Here is an 18,691-nt window from a genome sequence, read left to right as displayed (position 1 = left end):
GGGAATGTTTTAGCACGTCGGGAGGGCCTTTTTCAGCGGTCAGGGTCGTGCCCACGAAGGTGCACGACGTGCACAACATCAGTGCACGTCGTGCAGGGGCACGACATGCACCAGTGAGGTGCACGACGTGCACCCAAGGTGCACGACGTGCACTAGGGGGGTGCACGACGTGCACCACCCCTCTTTTGAAGGGAATGACCCTAAAACCCTAATTTGACGATTCCCCATCCCGATATCGACTCCCGGACTCCGAAAATGCGAGATTCGGACGTAAAACGAGTAAATTATGACTAGTTGTTTGGGATAAGTTAGTTTATGGATATCTATTGGTTTCATTGAGAAAACCTATATTCTCTATTGAGAATTGAATTGAGAAGTATTAAGAAATGAGAGAAGAATGATTCGCTTATCGGAAAAGATTACGTTTGAAGCACGACGGCTTATGTTTTGTGTCTTGTCGTGTCTCGAGTCTAGAGTCAATCTTAGAATAGGATTCTGATGTGAGTCAAATGTTTTGAAATTGTTTTAGATCCAGCGAGGCAAGGAGGAGCTGGACCAGGAGCTCGGGAAGCTTGACGTTTCTAAAGCCCCGACGTATTTTTGGATAAGCGTTTTCTGTGAGTTTATACGATTTGCTTTTAAAGTATTTAATTAAGCAATTATTCTATATTGCTTTATATTTGAATTGCATGATTTATATATTAAATCTTTAAGTGAGTTGCACATATGCTTGATTTGAAACCAGTATTGATCCGATGGAACGTGCTACCTATTGAGCGGCAATAGGACTGTGTGATCACCAGTTTTGATTTGATACAGCTGTGAATATGATTAAGTACATGAATTCTGAAGGTAGATGTATGATTGTGATACGAGAGTGAACTCGGTTACAGTGTAACCTGAGCCCCGTATCTAGTGGGTTAAACCCACCACTGGGATTAAGAGAAGTGTCGCGACTGACGTGGTAGAGTGTGAATACTCCCGGGTCGGACTATTGGATAAGTCTTCCTCTGAGTATATACGGTTAACATATTTGAGGATTAGGGTTTCAATCGGATCTTGTACTTGGCTGCATATGATTGATTATGACTTTATGTTTTATTTGAATACTTATCAGTAAATGTATGAACTCACTCAGTATATTCCCATATACTGACCCCTCACAGATTTCCTTTCAGGATAAAGACGCTTTGACGCAACGGACTTCTATCCTACTTCCAGAAGTCTGTATTTTTGAGTATGTAAAGAAACAGTACTTTACTCTTAGAGCTGCAGTAGATAAGTGTTTTGTAAGTCAGCTTGTATGTATAGTTTTCTGTAAATATAACTTTAACGTTTTAAAGTTCTAAACGTTTTACGCTTGCTGCGTTATATATATTGTGACTGCCAGAGGATATGTGTACCTGGCATGTGTGCTTCTGCATGACACGTGATTGCTTATGTCATGCATGACGTTTGTGTTTTGCGAAAAATTATTTTACGTTTTTAGGCTTGCTACGGGTTTTGGAGCAACCACTCCCATTCCCTAGCGCCGGTCTCGGCCCTGAGATTGGGTCGTGACAAAGTTGGTATCAGAGCATGGTCCAGTTACCATTGCTTATGTCAGAAGAGTGATTGATTTTCCTAGGATTCTACTGCAGCACATAGGACTCAAGTCTTGTCTTTGTTACGTATTCATTTGATTTTCAAACTTTCAGCTTTCCCTCTAGGTTGTGAGTCTGTCTTACGTGTGTGTTCGCATGTGATGAGATGCGCGTTTTATACGGTATGCGTTTGCGATAATATGTGATTAAGTGGCTAAGTAACGCTGTTTGTCTTGGTCAGGATGTCTGACCAACGACAAGAAGTCGAGCGAGCTGCCGCTGCAGCACGAAATGTTATAGAAGGGGCGCATGACGTCCATCCAGAAGCTCAAGATGAGTCTTCTGTTCAGGGAGGAGGAGGTGGCCAAGAGGCCCAGGCGCAGGCACCTGGAGTGCAAGCGCAAGCCCATCAACCTAATGTTGTGGGTTTTGATCTGAATCAGTTTCTTACGGGAATTGCGGCTATGCAAGCCAATCAGGCTGAGGTGCAGAATATGCATCGTGAACAACTACAGCAGCAACAGTTACGTAATGTGGCTTTCACCGATCGAGATATCGTCTTGGCTTATATGCGTCTCAAACCAGCTAAGTTTGACAGTACAGGCGATGCTCTCGATTTCCTCGAAGAAGTAGAACGTAACGCTCGACGCCTGCAAGCTAATGAGAGGCAGACCATCATTATGGTGGAAATGTCATTGAAAGGACCTGCGAAAGATTGGTTTCAGCAGCATATTCAGCCAACCATGGACACTATGACCTGGGCTGAATTTGCAAACCACTTTAGGGAATACTTTTTACCCTATGCGGTGACAGAGAGTTATCGTAGTCAGTGGTTGACCCTGAGTAGAGGCAATCGGTCTGTGCAAGAGTATGTAACGGAGTTCACCAGAGTGAGTAGGTTTGCATCAGACCTGACTACAGACCCAGTTAGAGTGAACTCAAGGTTTGTAGAGGGTCTAGGAGCTGAATTTGTGAGTCTGACGTCTGATATCGGAAGAACCCTAGTGCAATTGATTGATAGCGCTAGGCAAATGGAAGTTTCTCTGATCCATTTTGGAAGAATTCCTGACCCTTCCAATGTTGCACCTGTGAGAGATAATACGTTTCGTAGCGTACAGAGTGCGCCTACTCAGTCATATGTTGGGAATTATTCTCGATATACACAACGTCAGCGAGAACGCAAAAGACCTCGACGCGGAACACGAGTTAGTACCTCAGGCACCGGATTTAGTGCCAGATCGATGAGTGACATGGGAGGTGGAGTTCCTTTATGTTTGAACTGTAATAGGAGGCACTATGGCGCGTGTTACACTGCTAATGGAGCATGTTTTAACTGTGGTCAACGAGGTCACTTTGCTAAAGACTCTCTGAGGCAGATGCCCCAGGGTTCGATGACTACAGTAGTACAGCCTTCTTATCAGCAGCAGAGGACTGCACATCAGGCAGCGTCAGGATATGATCAGACAGGGAGTACCTTCACTGGCCAGAGAGGCCGTGGTTACGCAAATCGAGGAGGCAGAAATGGCGGAGGACGCGGTACTGGTCAGACTTTGCAGACTGGCGGAAGTCAGGCTAGGGTCTTTGCACTGAATCCTCAGGAGGCTCAGGCTTCCAATGCAGTGGTGCAAGGTACCTTTCCTATCGCTTCTCAAGACGCATTAATTTTATTTGATCCGGGCGCTACGCATTCGTTTGTTTCGCCTAGTTTTGCTAGTAAGTTAGGAGTGCAACCAGCGTACCTTAGGAATCCTTTGTTAGTAGCTACCCTAGTCGGAGAAAGTGTGGAAGTTAGTATCGTTTATCCGTCCTGTCCTGTGAAAGTTCAAGGACGAGATTTGTTAGTTGACTTGATTTTACTCGAAGTATTAGCTTTTGATGTCATATTAGGAATGGATTGGCTAGCTCAGCACTACGCCAATGTGGATTGCCGGAAGAAGACGGTAACGTTTAACACGCCTGGAATTGAAGCGGTTTCAATTCAAGGTGATAAGATGGAATCTTCTGCGAGTATTATTTCAGCTATTAAAGCTTGTAGTATGTTGAAGAAGGGATGTCAAGGGTTCTTGGCAATAGTACGAGACGTGGAAAAGAAAAGTGCAAAGTTAAGCGACGTACCAGTTGTATCGGAATATCCAGGTGTTTTTCCGGAGGAATTACCTGGATTACCCCCAGATCGTGAGATTGAGTTTTGTATCGAATTGGCTCCTGGCACGAAGCCGATATCGATACCACCTTATCGAATGGCACCAGCAGAGCTCAAAGAACTTAAGGATCAGCTAGAAGAATTGTTTGATCGTGGTTTCATCAGACCGAGTGTATCCTCGTGGGGTGCACCAGTGTTGTTCGTGAAAAAGAAGGATGGATCGCTTCGATTATGTATCGATTATCGACAGCTGAACAAGGTGACGATCAAGAATAAGTATCCGTTACCTAGGATCGACGATTTGTTCGACCAGTTACAAGGAGCGAAGTTTTTCTCCAAAATTGATCTAAGATCAGGTTATCATCAATTGAAGATTCGTAACGACGACATACAAAAGACTGCTTTCCGAACTCGATATGGACATTACGAATTTCTTGTTATGTCATTCGGATTGACAAACGCCCCAGCAGCCTTCATGGATTTGATGAATAGAATATTCAAACCTTACTTGGATCAATTCGTGATCGTGTTTATCGACGATATTTTGATCTATTCACGTACAGAAGAAGAGCACGCTCAGCATTTGCGGATAGTACTACAGACGCTAAGAGAGCATCAGCTTTACGCCAAATTCTCTAAATGTGAATTTTGGCTAACGGAAGTGGCTTTCTTAGGTCATGTGGTTTCACAAAGCGGCATTAAGGTTGACCCAAAGAAGATCGAAGCTGTGATAGAATGGAAACGACCTGAATCAGTTACGGAAGTTAGAAGTTTCCTTGGTTTAGCAGGATATTATAAACGATTTGTACAGGACTTTTCGAAGATCGCTGTACCTTTGACGAAGTTAACTCAGAAAAACGCGAAATTCAACTGGACGGACCAGTGTGAACTCAGTTTTCTAAAACTGAAAGAGTGTCTGACAACAGCACCAGTCTTAGCGCTACCAGAAGGAACGGAAGGATTAACAGTTTACTGTGATGCGTCAAGAATTGGACTAGGATGTGTTCTTATGCAACACGGTAGAGTAATAGCGTACGCGTCGCGACAGCTTAAGAAGCACGAGACGAATTATCCGACGCATGATCTAGAACTAGCAGCAGTGATTTTCGCGCTAAAGATCTGGAGACATTATTTATACGGCGCTACGTGCGAGATCTTTACAGATCATAAAAGCTTGAAGTACATTTTTGACCAACGAGAGTTAAACCTCAGACAGCGGAGATGGATGGAGCTACTAAAAGATTACGACTGCACGATACAATACCATCCAGGCAAAGCCAACGTAGTGGCGGATGCCTTAAGCAGGAAGTCGGCAGGAAGTCTCGCGCACGTTACAACGACATGGCGGAGACCATTAATCAACGAGATTCATACGATGTTTAGCCAAGGAGTGGAGTTCGAGATTTCATCTCTCGGAAACCTAATGGCTCAGTTAACGATACGATCGACGTTGATAGATCAGATCAAAGAGTTGCAAGCAGACGACCCTCAATTAAAGCATCTAATTGAGGAAGTTCAACAAGGAAAGAGTCAAAATTTCAGTATCGTTAACGGAATGCTGAAATACGGCAGTCGAATGTGCGTTCCAGACGTGGAAGACTTAAGACAGAAGATCATGGAAGAGACTCATGGAACGATGTATAACGTTCATCCTGGTTCCACGAAGATGTACCATGACATCAAGACAACGTATTGGTGGAGCGGAATGAAGAAAGATATTGCAGAGTTCGTGACGAAATGCCCGACTTGTCAGCAAGTCAAATTGGAACATCAGCGACCTTACGGATTTCTTCAGCCGTTACCCATCCCGGAGTGGAAATGGGAGCAAATCACGATGGATTTTGTCGTCGGATTGCCCAAGACACCAAAGGGTTTTGATTCCATTTGGGTAATCGTGGATCGCTTGACGAAGTCAGCGCACTTTATTCCGATCAAAACAACGTATTCTGCCGCAAAGTTGGCGGAGATTTACATCGATAAGATCGTGAGCCTACACGGAGTTCCCGTGTCAATTGTTTCAGATAGAGGTTCCGTATTTACCTCTCATTTTTGGAAGAGCTTACAAGACGCATTAGGAACGCGATTAAATTTCAGCACTGCGTTTCACCCTCAGACAGACGGCCAGTCTGAGCGGACGATTCAAACGTTAGAAGATATGCTTCGACTTTGCGTATTAGACTTCGGAGGTAGTTGGGATACGTACCTACCTCTAGTCGAATTTGCCTACAACAACAGCTATCATTCAAGCATTGAGATGGCTCCTTACGAAGCATTATACGGTCGCAAGTGTCGATCCCCTATCTGTTGGGACGAAGTCGGTGAACGAAAGCTCACTGGAGCAGAGATCATCCAGATTACGTCAGAAAAAGTACCATTGATAAAGCAGCGTTTGACTACTGCTTCCAATCGACAGAAGAGTTACGCGGACCCCAAGAGGAAGGATATTGAATTTCAGATTGGAGACTACGTGTTTCTCAAAGTATCACCGATGAAGGGAGTAATTCGTTTTGGAAAGAAGGGTAAATTGGCACCGAGATATGTCGGACCTTACCAGATCGTAGAACGCATAGGCTCAGTTGCCTATAAGCTGGATTTGCCACCAGAGATGTCGCAAGTTCATCCTGTCTTCCATATTTCCATGCTCCGGAAATATGTACCAGACCCTTCTCGAATAATTCAACCACAAGTGGTGGACGTGAGCGAAGAACTAACTTACGAAGAACGACCAGTGCAGATTGTCGACATGCAAATACGACAATTACGAACAAAGAGGATTCCAATGGTGAAAGTTCTTTGGAGAAGTCAGTCCGTAGAAGAGTGCACGTGGGAGACAGAAGAGGATATGAGGCAGAAGTACCCATATCTTTTCACTCAAGGTACGTGGCTAAATTTTAAATTCGAGGACGAATTTATTTTAAGGGGGGGTGAATGTAATACCCCAAAATATTTTAAGATAATGACGTCGTGCCACGTGTCGGGATTTCCGATAAATTAAATTAAGGAGAATTTAATTTAATTATATCGGGAATTTAGAATAAATTTTAATAAGTTAGTTAGCGGGATTTAAGGATTTAACTTCAGAAATTAATATAAAATATATTATAAATCCCGTGACGGAAATTATTTCGCCAAAGTCCGCGAAATAATTTATAGTATTAGTGGTAAAAGTTTCGAGTCAATCGGAGACCGTTTAAATTTTGGACGCGGATAGGTTTTGGGCTAAATTGCAACATTTGAAAAGTTTCAAGGACCAAGTTGCAAATTGACCATTTTATATATGATTTCCTTCAAATGAAGGAATGGATCAGAAGCTTAAAACCTTATCAGATTTCATTTCTTTCGTTTATCTCCGTTTACACCGTTTCTCTCGTACGATCTCCGTTTCTCGTCCGTTTTCGACGTTCTATAACTCGAATCGATCGTATTCCGAAGGGCAATCACGGTAAGCAAGTCGTTTCTCCGTTTATTTGAGTATATTTGATGGAAAAACGGTTTAAAACGATAGGTTACGGCGAAACCGAATCGCGATTACGTAGTCGATTCGTTTTAAGCGTTTTTCTTGCGTTTCCGACTAGCTTGATTGATGTTTTGATGAATCTAATGGCTCGGGAATGTTTTAGCACGTCGGGAGGGCCTTTTTCAGCGGTCAGGGTCGTGCCCACGAAGGTGCACGACGTGCACAACATCAGTGCACGTCGTGCAGGGGCACGACGTGCACCAGTGAGGTGCACGACGTGCACCCAAGGTGCACGACGTGCACTAGGGGGGTGCACGACGTGCACCACCCCTCTTTTGAAGGGAATGACCCTAAAAACCTAATTTGACGATTCCCCATCCCGATATCGACTCCCGGACTCCGAAAATGCGAGATTCGGACGTAAAACGAGTAAATTATGACTAGTTGTTTGGGATAAATTAGTTTATGGATATCTATTGGTTTCATTGAGAAAACCTATATTCTCTATTGAGAATTGAATTGAGAAGTATTAAGAAATGAGAGAAGAATGATTCGCTTATCGGAAAAGATTACGTTTGAAGCACGACGGCTTATGTTTTGTGTCTTGTCGTGTCTCGAGTCTAGAGTCAATCTTAGAATAGGATTCTGATGTGAGTCAAATGTTTTGAAATTGTTTTAGATCCAGCGAGGCAAGGAGGAGCTGGACCAGGAGCTCGGGAAGCTTGACGTTTCTAAAGCCCCGACGTATTTTTGGATAAGCGTTTTCTGTGAGTTTATACGATTTGCTTTTAAAGTATTTAATTAAGCAATTATTCTATATTGCTTTATATTTGAATTGCATGATTTATATATTAAATCTTTAAGTGAGTTGCACATATGCTTGATTTGAAACCAGTATTGATCCGATGGAACGTGCTACCTATTGAGCGGCAATAGGACTGTGTGATCACCAGTTTTGATTTGATACAGCTGTGAATATGATTAAGTACATGAATTCTGAAGGTAGATGTATGATTGTGATACGAGAGTGAACTCGGTTACAGTGTAACCTGAGCCCCGTATCTAGTGGGTTAAACCCACCACTGGGATTAAGAGAAGTGTCGCGACTGACGTGGTAGAGTGTGAATACTCCCGGGTCGGACTATTGGATAAGTCTTCCTCTGAGTATATACGGTTAACATATTTGAGGATTAGGGTTTCAATCGGATCTTGTACTTGGCTGCATATGATTGATTATGACTTTATGTTTTATTTGAATACTTATCAGTAAATGTATGAACTCACTCAGTATATTCCCATATACTGACCCCTCACAGATTTCCTTTCAGGATAAAGACGCTTTGACGCAACGGACTTCTATCCTACTTCCAGAAGTCTGTATTTTTGAGTATGTAAAGAAACAGTACTTTACTCTTAGAGCTGCAGTAGATAAGTGTTTTGTAAGTCAGCTTGTATGTATAGTTTTCTGTAAATATAACTTTAACGTTTTAAAGTTCTAAACGTTTTACGCTTGCTGCGTTATATATATTGTGACTGCCAGAGGATATGTGTACCTGGCATGTGTGCTTCTGCATGACACGTGATTGCTTATGTCATGCATGACGTTTGTGTTTTGCGAAAAATTATTTTACGTTTTTAGGCTTGCTACGGGTTTTGGAGCAACCACTCCCATTCCCTAGCGCCGGTCTCGGCCCTGAGATTGGGTCGTGACATAGGTATAATTGATTTAAGGCCTAATGTCTTAAAAACCCCCGACCTTTTAGCCCCTTTTCAATCATACCCTGACGTTGAAAAATTGTCAATTTTACCCTATTTTGCATTTTTGTGTTTCAATTGTACCCTGAAAAATTAAATTAACGTCTTTTGCGTTTGGAAATTTGTTTAAAACATTCTCCATGTATATATTAATTGTATATTTTTAAAATTTATTTATATTTAGTTAATTTAATTAAGAATTTAAATTAGTGTTAATTTGATTATGGTTTTTAGTTAGTTTTTAAAAATAAAGGACTTATTTATACTTTTTTGAATAAAAAATAATTTAATTTCATGTTTAGACTTAATTAATTGAATGATTTCATCATTTAAGTAAAAAAATTAACAAAAATTAAAATATTGGGGTACAATTGAAAACGGAAAATTTAAAAGTGGGTAAAATTGACAAATTTTCAACGTCGGGGTGGAATTGAAAAAAAGTTTAAAGATGAGGGGTTTTTAAGTGATTAGGCCTTGATTTAATTAGAAAAAGGCAGATAAAGTCTGCAATTTTTATCAATTAAAATTTTAATGAAGATTAATTAGGGTTAATTAAAATTAATTAAAATTAATTTTTTTTTAATTTGATAATTCCACCTCCTTTTCTGTAAGAGGATGAATTTGATACGAAAAACATAAGCTGCAGGTTTGTTTGATCATTTTTTTTAAAAATGACTCATTTGATATTTTATGCTAAATTGAAGTGGTGAATTCATGCTTTGTTCAATACAAAACTATAAATATAATTAAATATTTTATAAAATAGAGAATTAAGTACTTTTTAATTGTCTTTAATTATATTTAAATGGATTAGATATATTTAACCCGTATATATAAATTCTTTGTGGCCTATTATTTGAGGCTAATAATTATCTAAGGTCTTTGAATTTTGAACTTTTTATACACAAACCCCCATAATTTTATTTCGTTTAGTAAGCACCATTAGTTTTAATTTTGAAGCTATTAAACTCCTTTCGTCCATTTGAATTCTAAAACAGTTAAATATTGCTGACATGACATTTAAAAAAATATACACTTAATCAGCTCAACATTACTAGACACGTCATTAAAACAAATCCTGCAAATTCAGAAAAAACATAAATATTCTTAAAATCTAAAACTACAAATCTTAAAAATTTAATCATACAATAAATAAAAATATAAAATCCTAAATTTAATTAAATAATTAAATAAAAACTCCACTCCAACCTTCCTCCATTACTCCGACTACCATTGCCTTTGTCACCTCTATTATTTCAGCCATCGTTGCCTCCACCGTCCTCCTCAGTGGAGGTAGCTGGAGTGGGTGGCAGCGGAAGCAAGTGGAGAAGCAGCGACAGGTGAAAGGGTTACGTTGACAGCAAGTGGAGAGGTGAGTAGAATTTTAGAGTTTTTAAATTTAAGAATTTTAGTTATAGGGTCTTAAGAGTAATTTAGGTTTTTTTAGGGCTAATGTTTTTTTTAATACTAAATCTTTATTGGTTTTGTCAACTGTAGCCAAATCTTTCAAATTCGTCAAGATTATTTCATTTTGGAATATTCATAACCTTTTGTGGCCATTTTTTGAATTTAACCCTAAATTATTACATGCAAAATTAGCATAAATGGCTAAAAAAGTTTCAGAATATCCGAAAATGGACTATTCTTTACAATTTTAAAAGATTTGGCTATAACAGACAAAAAATACAAAGATTTGACATTAAAAAAAAAAATCCTTTTATATGATCTATCATGTGACATGGAGCTGATTGTGTGTGGCACATCATTAAAAGTTTAATTGTGCAAGTTTAAAATGGACAGTAGGAGGTTTACTAATCTCAAAATCAAATCTCAAAAGTTCTACTAACTAAAATTGAAACTCAAATGGTTAGTGGATCGAGGATCCAAGAGTTAGAAACCGTGAGTGACAATTAGCCATTATTTGATGGTATGGTGTCTAAAATTGTTATTCATATTAGTCCGTCGTTATAATTAATATAAAACGTGTTTTCATCAATAAACCCATTAGTTTTGATTTTGAGGCCACTAAATTCCTTTCGTCCATTTGAATTCTAACACCATTAAATATTGTTGACGTGGCATTTAATAAAATACACACTTAATCAAGTCACATCATAAAAAATCCTAAAAAATTCAGAAAACGCAAAAATATTTTTAAAATCTAAAACTACAAATCTTAAAAATGTAATCACATAATTAACAAAAAAATATAAAATCCTAAATTTAATTAAATAATTAAATAAAAAGTCCACTCCCGCTTTCCTCAACTACTTAAACCACCACTGCCTCTGTCGCCTCCGTCACTCTGACCATTGCTGCCTCCACCATCCTCCTTAGCAGATGCAGCTGGAGTGGGTGGTGGCGGAAGCAAGTGGAGAGGCAACGACATGTGAAAGGGTTGCAACCACAACATATGGAGAGGGGTAGAATTTCATAGTTTTAAAATTTTAAGATTTTCAGCTATGAATTTTTAAGATGTTTTGATTTTTTTGATGACCTATCACGTGATGTGGAGCTGATTGTGTGTGACTAGTCATCAAAAGTTTAACGGGGTAACCTTTAAACTAGACATTAGAAAGTTTATTGGTCTCAAAATCAAATCTCAAGAATTTTACCAACAAAAATTAAAATTCAAATGGTTAGTGGATTGAGGATCCAAAAATTAGAAACCATGAGTGATAATTAGCCATTATTTAATGGTATGGTGTCTAAAATTGTTACTCCTGCTATTAAACTATTTTACTTTTTTTCTTTATACAATAGATCATTTTTTGTAGGGTTTCCCAAAAATTCAAAACCGTTCGGTTTTTTAAAAAAATTGGTCACCGAACCATATTAACCAAATTATATCAAAGCCGTATTAACCAAACCGAAATATTTTGGTTCGGTTCGGTCGAAAACCGTAATATTTTTTATATGATTTTTAGAAAAAAAAAACAGTTTTTAGAAAAAAATAAAAAAAATAGAGAAATTAACCTAGAAAGTACATGTGCTTTAAATTAAATTTATATTTATCGTTTTTTATTCTAAAACTATTAATATAAACAAATTTAAGATATAAAAGTGTGTATATGAAAGTTTTAAACAACGTAGTTTTTAAATATGGTCGGTTCGGTTATTATGGTTATTTTTTTGTAAAAACCGTAAACCGAATAGTCAAAATTTTAAAAATTCAGACTGTAATCGAACCATATTTTCAAGTTATATTTCGGTTTGAATAATTCGATTCGGTTTGATCGGTTATTCGGTTTTAACCTTTTATGCTCACCCTTGTTTTTTGGGTGGTATTTTATATAGCCGAAAATGCATCTTTTGACTGTAATTATCTAATCTGATATCGTGGTTAGATACAAGACTTTTAATAACCAAATTTTATATCAATGAGATAATTATCTTTTGTCGAAAAGATGAAGAACCAAAATATCTAATTAACCTTACATAGCTATCTTGCGTATCCAACATTCCAAATTTCTCACTCTTTTTACCTTTTTATTAATTGGAGCAGTAGTAGTTAAACTGCGTTGACTGTCCATAACCCACTTTCAAGTTTAAACAATAAAACACAATTTTTCCTTCTTTCCTATTATGACCTCACTTCTCTCTCTTTCTCTCTCTCATCGCCGGCGTAACTAAACTTCCCATCTCCGGTCAACTTTGTAAGATCAAAACTCTGTCCCCGGTGTCGTTTCGCTTGTTATCCTGCGAAAATTCTCTGTAAAAAGCTCTTTTTTTCTTTTTTTTGACCAATTTGTAAATTTTGAGAACCCTAATTTCTTGTTCAATTTGTACATTAGAAACCCTAATTTAATGGGTGAGCTTTTTTGGGGGTTTTTTTGGTAGAGAAAAGATGCAATTTTTATATCAAGTTAATAGAAAATTAGGGTTTCAAGCTCCAATCTTGATTTTCATTTTTAAGATTTAGCTGGTTTTATTCTTGTTTCTTGCTCTTGGGTTCTTGGTTGTATTATTATTATTATTGTTGTTGTTGTTGTAATATTTTAGGTGATATTATTTATAAATGAAGAGGCTCAAATCAAGTGATGATCTTGAATCTTATAATAACGAGAAAAGCTCGAATAAAGATTCGAATCCGAATAGATCATCTCGGAGCTTCTATTATAAATCTGATAATGTCAGGAAAGGATTGATGTCTACATCATCTTCTTCTGGTAGGTATGATCGAGACCGATCTGTAGATGATGATAGTAGGGAGAGTTCAAGGATGGTTAGGAAGCGGTCTGATCATGATTTTGATGGATTTGATCGGAGAAAAGGCGCAGGGTTAGGGTTTGATAGGTATGGAAGTAGAGAAGGGCATAGCAGCGGTGGAAGTAGAGAAGGGCATAGTGGTGGTGGAAGTGATAGAGTTGTTCATCGATCGGAGAGTTTTTGTGGCTCGAGGAGGGATTTTCCGAAAGGATTTAGGTCGGAAAGGGATAGGTCGAGAAGAGAAGGGAGTGTTTCGTCATGGAGGAGATTTGGGGGGGTTATTGGTAAGGAATTTGACGAGAGTAGTAGAGGCGTTAGAAGTGGAAATGAAGAAAGACTGAATGTGAATGCTGCTACTCGGTCTTCACCGAATGGTAGAGGTGGAAATGAAGAGAGACTGAATGTGAATGCTGCTGCTAGGTCTTCACCGAATGGTAGAGGTGGAATTGAAGAGAGACTGAATGTGAATGCTGCTGCTAGGTCTTCACCGAATGGTAGAGGTGGAATTGAAGAGAGACTGAATGCGAATGCTGCTGCTAGGTCTTCACCGAATGGTAGAGGTGGAAATGAAGAGAGACTGAATGTGAATGCTGCTGCTAGGTCTTCCCCGAAAGGATTGAGAGATGTAAAGTCACCGAGTTGGTCGAGGGATTCAGGAAGTGAGCAAACTAGGGTGGTGAGAGGTAGTGTGAGGGATGAGGGGAAGGGGAAGTCTTCGAATTCGAAATCGAGATCATCACCCACATGGTCTAAGGATTCAGGAAGTGAGCAGTCAAAGAGTGTGGAGGTGGCAAAGAAGAGTGAGGTGGAGGCCAAGAGTGCTGCTAGTGAAATAGAAGTGAAGAGTGTTGTTGCTAGTGGAAGTAGCAGTGAAATGGAAGAAGGGGAGCTTGAACCAGAGCCCGAATCAGTTCCTCAAGCTGTTGAGGAGGTTAAGGAAGATGCAACTGATACTGAGAAAGGACGACAAGAGAATTTCATGTCCAATGCTGATAACAGGGAGGTTGAGAATGACACTGAGGTGAAGGATCAAGTTAATAAAGTAGAAAAAGAATCCGACAAAGCAAGTTCTCACAAGGTGAATTTTTTTGTTAAAGAAGTTAATAAGATGTCGAGTTCCGAGGAGAGTTTGAATGATGGTAATAGTACTAATGAGGATGAAATTGGGAATATGAAAAGTGATGAAAGGGGTGAGAAGAGTCAAAGTTTGAATGAAAAGAGTGTGTGCAAGGAGGAACATCAGGACATGGTGGTTGATAAGCCAGTATATGTGCAGGTAGAGACTAGGACAGAGAAAGTTATTGATCTTGTGGATAAGGTGGATGATGTTGAAGCATCAAGGTTGAATAAGGTAATTAAAGAGGAGAATGGAGTACTTGAAATGAACATCGGTCCAGTTACAGAAGCTTTAGGCCAAAATTTGAAGGACAAAGGCAAAAGTGTGGCTGTTTCACAAACCCATGCTGCTGATGCCTCAGAAAATGGTGCGTGGATTGAGAGAGAATCCAGAAATATTGCGGCTTGTCGGGATGAGGAAGATGATATGGAAGGGCCAAGTACTAGGGCATTTGAGTTGTTCACTAGCTCTCCTGTCAGAAGATTTGAAAAAACAGACCATGGTCTAAGTAAGCCTAAAGATGAAAAACTGATGCTGGAGCCTCTCGATCTTTCTCTTAGCTTACCAAATGTTCTGCTGCCAATAGGTGCTTCCAAAGATGCTGCTCAGGCTCCTGGCTCTCCTAGTCATGGGAGAAGTGTTCAATCTTTTAGCTCATTTCGGACGAATTCAGATGGATTTACTGCATCAATGTCTTTTTCTGGTTCGCAGTCATTTTTCCACAATCCAAGCTGTTCTCTAACACAGAATTCAATCGACATGGACAACTATGAGCAGTCTGTTCACAGTCGTCCCCTTTTCCAGGGAATTGATCAAGGAATTTGGCCAGGGCTAGCACAAAATGATTCTAAACATAAAGATGTTCCCTTGTATCAGAAGGTTCTGTTGAATGGAAATGGTTCTGTACATCAGTCACAATCATTGCAGGGTTTGTCAAATGGTCAAGCACTGCAAGGGAGCTCTAAGATTCCCAATGGACTAGAAAGGCAGCTAAGTTTTCATAAACAATTGTCAGGACAGGGGAGAAATCCGGACGAAACCAGATCTCCTTCACAAAGTATAGGATCTCATGACATTGGTTCAACTTATAGCCTTGAGAAAAAGCGGCCCATGAGAGAAAACCATGAAGGTAGACTATACAGGAGTAATAGCCAAAAAGAGCAAGAACAGTTTCTAATTGGTGGGGCTGATTTCGTTGAGACTATTGTTAGCAGAATAGTTTCTGACCCTATTCATGTTATGGCTAGGAAATTCCATGAAATGACCGGGCAATCCACATCATTAGTGAAGGAAAGTATTCGTGAGATGATGTTGAATGCTGATAAGCAAGGGCAGCTATATGCATTTCAAAGTGCCTTGCAGAACAGGTCTGACTTGTCATTGGATATACTACTAAAATCCCATCGGTGTCAACTGCAAATCTTGGTAGCTTTGAAAACTGGCCTAAGGGAATATCTTCAAGTAGACAATAACATCTCATCACCTGATTTGGCGGAGGTCTTCCTGAACCTGAGATGTAGAAATCTTACCTGTCGAAGTCCCGTGCCTGTGGATGAATGTGATTGCAAGGTTTGTTCTAAAAAGAGTGGTTTTTGTAGTTCATGTATGTGTCTTGTGTGTTCAAAGTTCGATATGGCGTATCAAACTTGTAGCTGGGTCGGATGTGACGTTTGTCTCCATTGGTGCCATACGGATTGTGCATTGAGGGAGTCTTACATTAGAAATGGGAAAAGTGCAAATGGAGCACAAGGGAGCGCTGAGATGCAATTTCATTGCGTTGCATGTGATCATCCCTCTGAGATGTTTGGGTTTGTCAAGGAGGTTTACATAAACTTTGCAAAGACATGGGGGGCAGAAACATTTTGCAAGGAACTTCAATATGTCAAGAGAATTTTTAGCGGCAGCAAAGGTGTGAGAGGCCGGCGGCTCTATGAAATTTCTGCTCGGATGCTGGAAAAATTAACAAATAAGTCTAAACTTCCAGAGGTTTACAGTTGTATCATGGGCTTTTTGAATGGTGAGTACCTATTCTTTGCTTTTCTTTAAAGTTGCTCATTTTTTTTAATCAACAAATTTAATTTTTTCTTTTAATTTAATTAATGTAGAAGATATGAATTTTGAAATCTAAAATTTTGAGTTGCTCTTGTTATTATTTCCCTTCCATGCATGGAAACTTTGTCATCTATTAAAAATAAATCATGTCATGCGTCTCTGTCTTACTCCTTATTATGCAACAATTTGCATTCTTATTTGTAGAGCCAATTTAATCGTCATTGGATGGGCCACTTATTAATTAAACTTATTATGGAAATTATTGGAAGGACCACTTTCCATCACCTTCATTAATTTATCAATGGTAGATTGCTTAGCAGAAAATTTTTGGGTTCATAATTTGATTACTTATGCTCAAATGTTTTCTTCTGACATCTTTGGACTTAGCTGTTGCTAATAGTAATAAGTTGTAGCAAAACGGTCATAAACTCTGATTTTGAGTATTTGTTTCATATCTATACAACTTTTATTCTGTTTTGACATTTTAGTGTAGTTGTATTTGGTAATTGATAAGGTTAAGAAATAGTATTTGGTTGCAGATTGATACGTTTTATGTATATTTCATATTTGATTGTAAGTTAGAGAGGTCAAGTGGTGATTCTGACTAAATAACTTCTCATTTGAAAATTTTCAATGCTCACATCTTATCTGATATTCTGTTGTTATTTGTTTATCATTTTCCTGTTGTTGATGTGTATGTTCTTCCATGTTATCCTCTTATTACAGAAAGTGATTCTTCAAAGTTCAGCAATACATCTTCCTTCTTGGGGAAGGAACAGGGAAATGGAAGCAATGTGGGTACGGCAGGTCCTAGCCAGGATGCGTCCTGGCTCAAATCTGTTTATAAAGAAAAAGCTCCGCAATTGGAAAGATCAAATAGCCTCCTTCCCACCTTTCATACAGACTTGCATGATAAACGTCGAGTAGATCCTGAGCTGGAGAGAAGTGCCCAGAAAGAACCAGTTTTTGACGAACTGGAGAGCATCGTGAGAATTAAACATGCAGAGGCTAAAATGTTTCAGTCACGTGCTGATGATGCAAGGAGGGAATCTGAGGGTCTGAAGCGGATTGCACTTGCGAAGAATGAGAAAATCGAAGAAGAATACACAAGCAGAATCACAAAACTGCGGTTACTCGAGTCTGAGGAAATGCGTAAACAAAAATTCGAAGAATTCCAATCTCTTGAAAGAGCCCATCAGGAGTACTTCAGCTTGAAAATGAGAATGGAATCAGATATCAAAGACCTGCTGTTGAAAATGGAAGCTACAAAACGAAACCTCGCAAGGTGATTCCCTAACAAATATGATTGTAGCATTAGAAATGTTGTAAATTTACTCGAATTGCAACGTCCGAATGCGATGTAGCATTACGGCAGGCATTCGGTTTGGCATTCAGAAGTTAGGTAGATGTTCCGATTAGATTAAGTTTTGGTTATCGTTTTGCTGCTAACTTGATATGTACAGAGACTGCAGAATCTTTGTAATCTTTGTATTGTAGTAGCAGAAGCAAATTTGAAAGAAATATGGTAGGAGGTCAAGTTTGTACTATAATGCTGTCAACTTTGTGTTAGGATAGATATGAGTAAAAGCCGTAGCTGCCGGCAAATTCTCGAAATTGTTGTTCATTTCATAAAAGCCAAAAGAAAAAGCAGAAAGGTCAAGCTGGCCATGTGATGGCAAGAAAATCTAGGCAATTGTGGTCACCATGTTTTGTCAAATGCCATAATTCGTGGTGGATTGACATGTAAACATGGATTGCATTTGGACTTGATTTTAGTTTGACCAAAGCTTTAAGTATCTTCAAAATTCTAAAATTTTAAATTCGGTGATTGGGTTTTATTTAAAAATTTGAGTTTGATAAAAAAATTCAAATTAAGTTTGACTTGGTTGTTTGTATAAAAAATTTAAAAAAATAGATTTCAGTATAAAAGTCGAGTCTTTTGATGAGTATTTTGATGTTTGAAGCTGATTTGAAAGTTGATTCGACTTGTCCTATTCAATTAAGAACAAAGAATTCGTGCAACTTGAAATTTCCTGCAATTCAAATTGCTTGAAAGTCCTACTACCATATTTATGTCAATTATTGATAAAAAAAGGCTGAATTTATTAAAAACATTCGACCTTTTAGCCTTTTTATAATTCTATTTTGATTTTGAAAACTGATCAATTTTATCATACTTCGCATTTTCTTGTTTCAATTGTACCTTTAATCATTAAATTGACCTTTTTTTATTTGAAAAAAAGTCAAAAACGTTTTTCAAATTGACTCTTTTTGCATTAAATTGACCTTTATTGAAGAATTTATTTAAACTTTTTTTAGCAACGAGAAACTATTTCAAATAAAAAAAATTATTAAAAATAAAAAAAAATTCCGAG

General features: G+C 38.5%; 1 protein-coding gene across 1 annotated transcript; it reads left to right on the top strand.

The window, feature by feature from the left end:
- Window positions 1–12,449: 12,449 nt before the first annotated feature.
- LOC126659668 (protein OBERON 4) lies at window positions 12,450–17,837 on the top strand. The gene is made up of 2 exons (XM_050352987.1): window positions 12,450–16,281; window positions 17,043–17,837. Exons 1-2 carry the CDS (start codon window positions 12,957–12,959, stop codon window positions 17,603–17,605), a joined length of 3,888 nt encoding a protein of 1,295 aa, XP_050208944.1. The 5' UTR covers window positions 12,450–12,956; the 3' UTR covers window positions 17,606–17,837.
- Window positions 17,838–18,691: the final 854 nt, after the last annotated feature.

The sequence above is a fragment of the Mercurialis annua genome, linkage group LG8 (genome assembly GCF_937616625.2).
Source record: "Mercurialis annua linkage group LG8, ddMerAnnu1.2, whole genome shotgun sequence".
NCBI lineage: Eukaryota > Viridiplantae > Streptophyta > Magnoliopsida > Malpighiales > Euphorbiaceae > Mercurialis > Mercurialis annua.
This window is presented reverse-complemented; position numbering and strand designations above follow the sequence as displayed.

What these genes read in the sequence shown, in the direction of transcription:
- LOC126659668 (XM_050352987.1), top strand. Translation starts at nt 12,957, where the DNA reads ATGAAGAGGCTCAAATCAAGTGATGATCTTGAATCTTATAATAACGAG. An exon ending in TATCATGGGCTTTTTGAATG is followed by an intron (nt 16,282 to 17,042) that starts GTGAGTACCTAT and finishes CTCTTATTACAG; the next exon opens with AAAGTGATTCTTCAAAGTTC.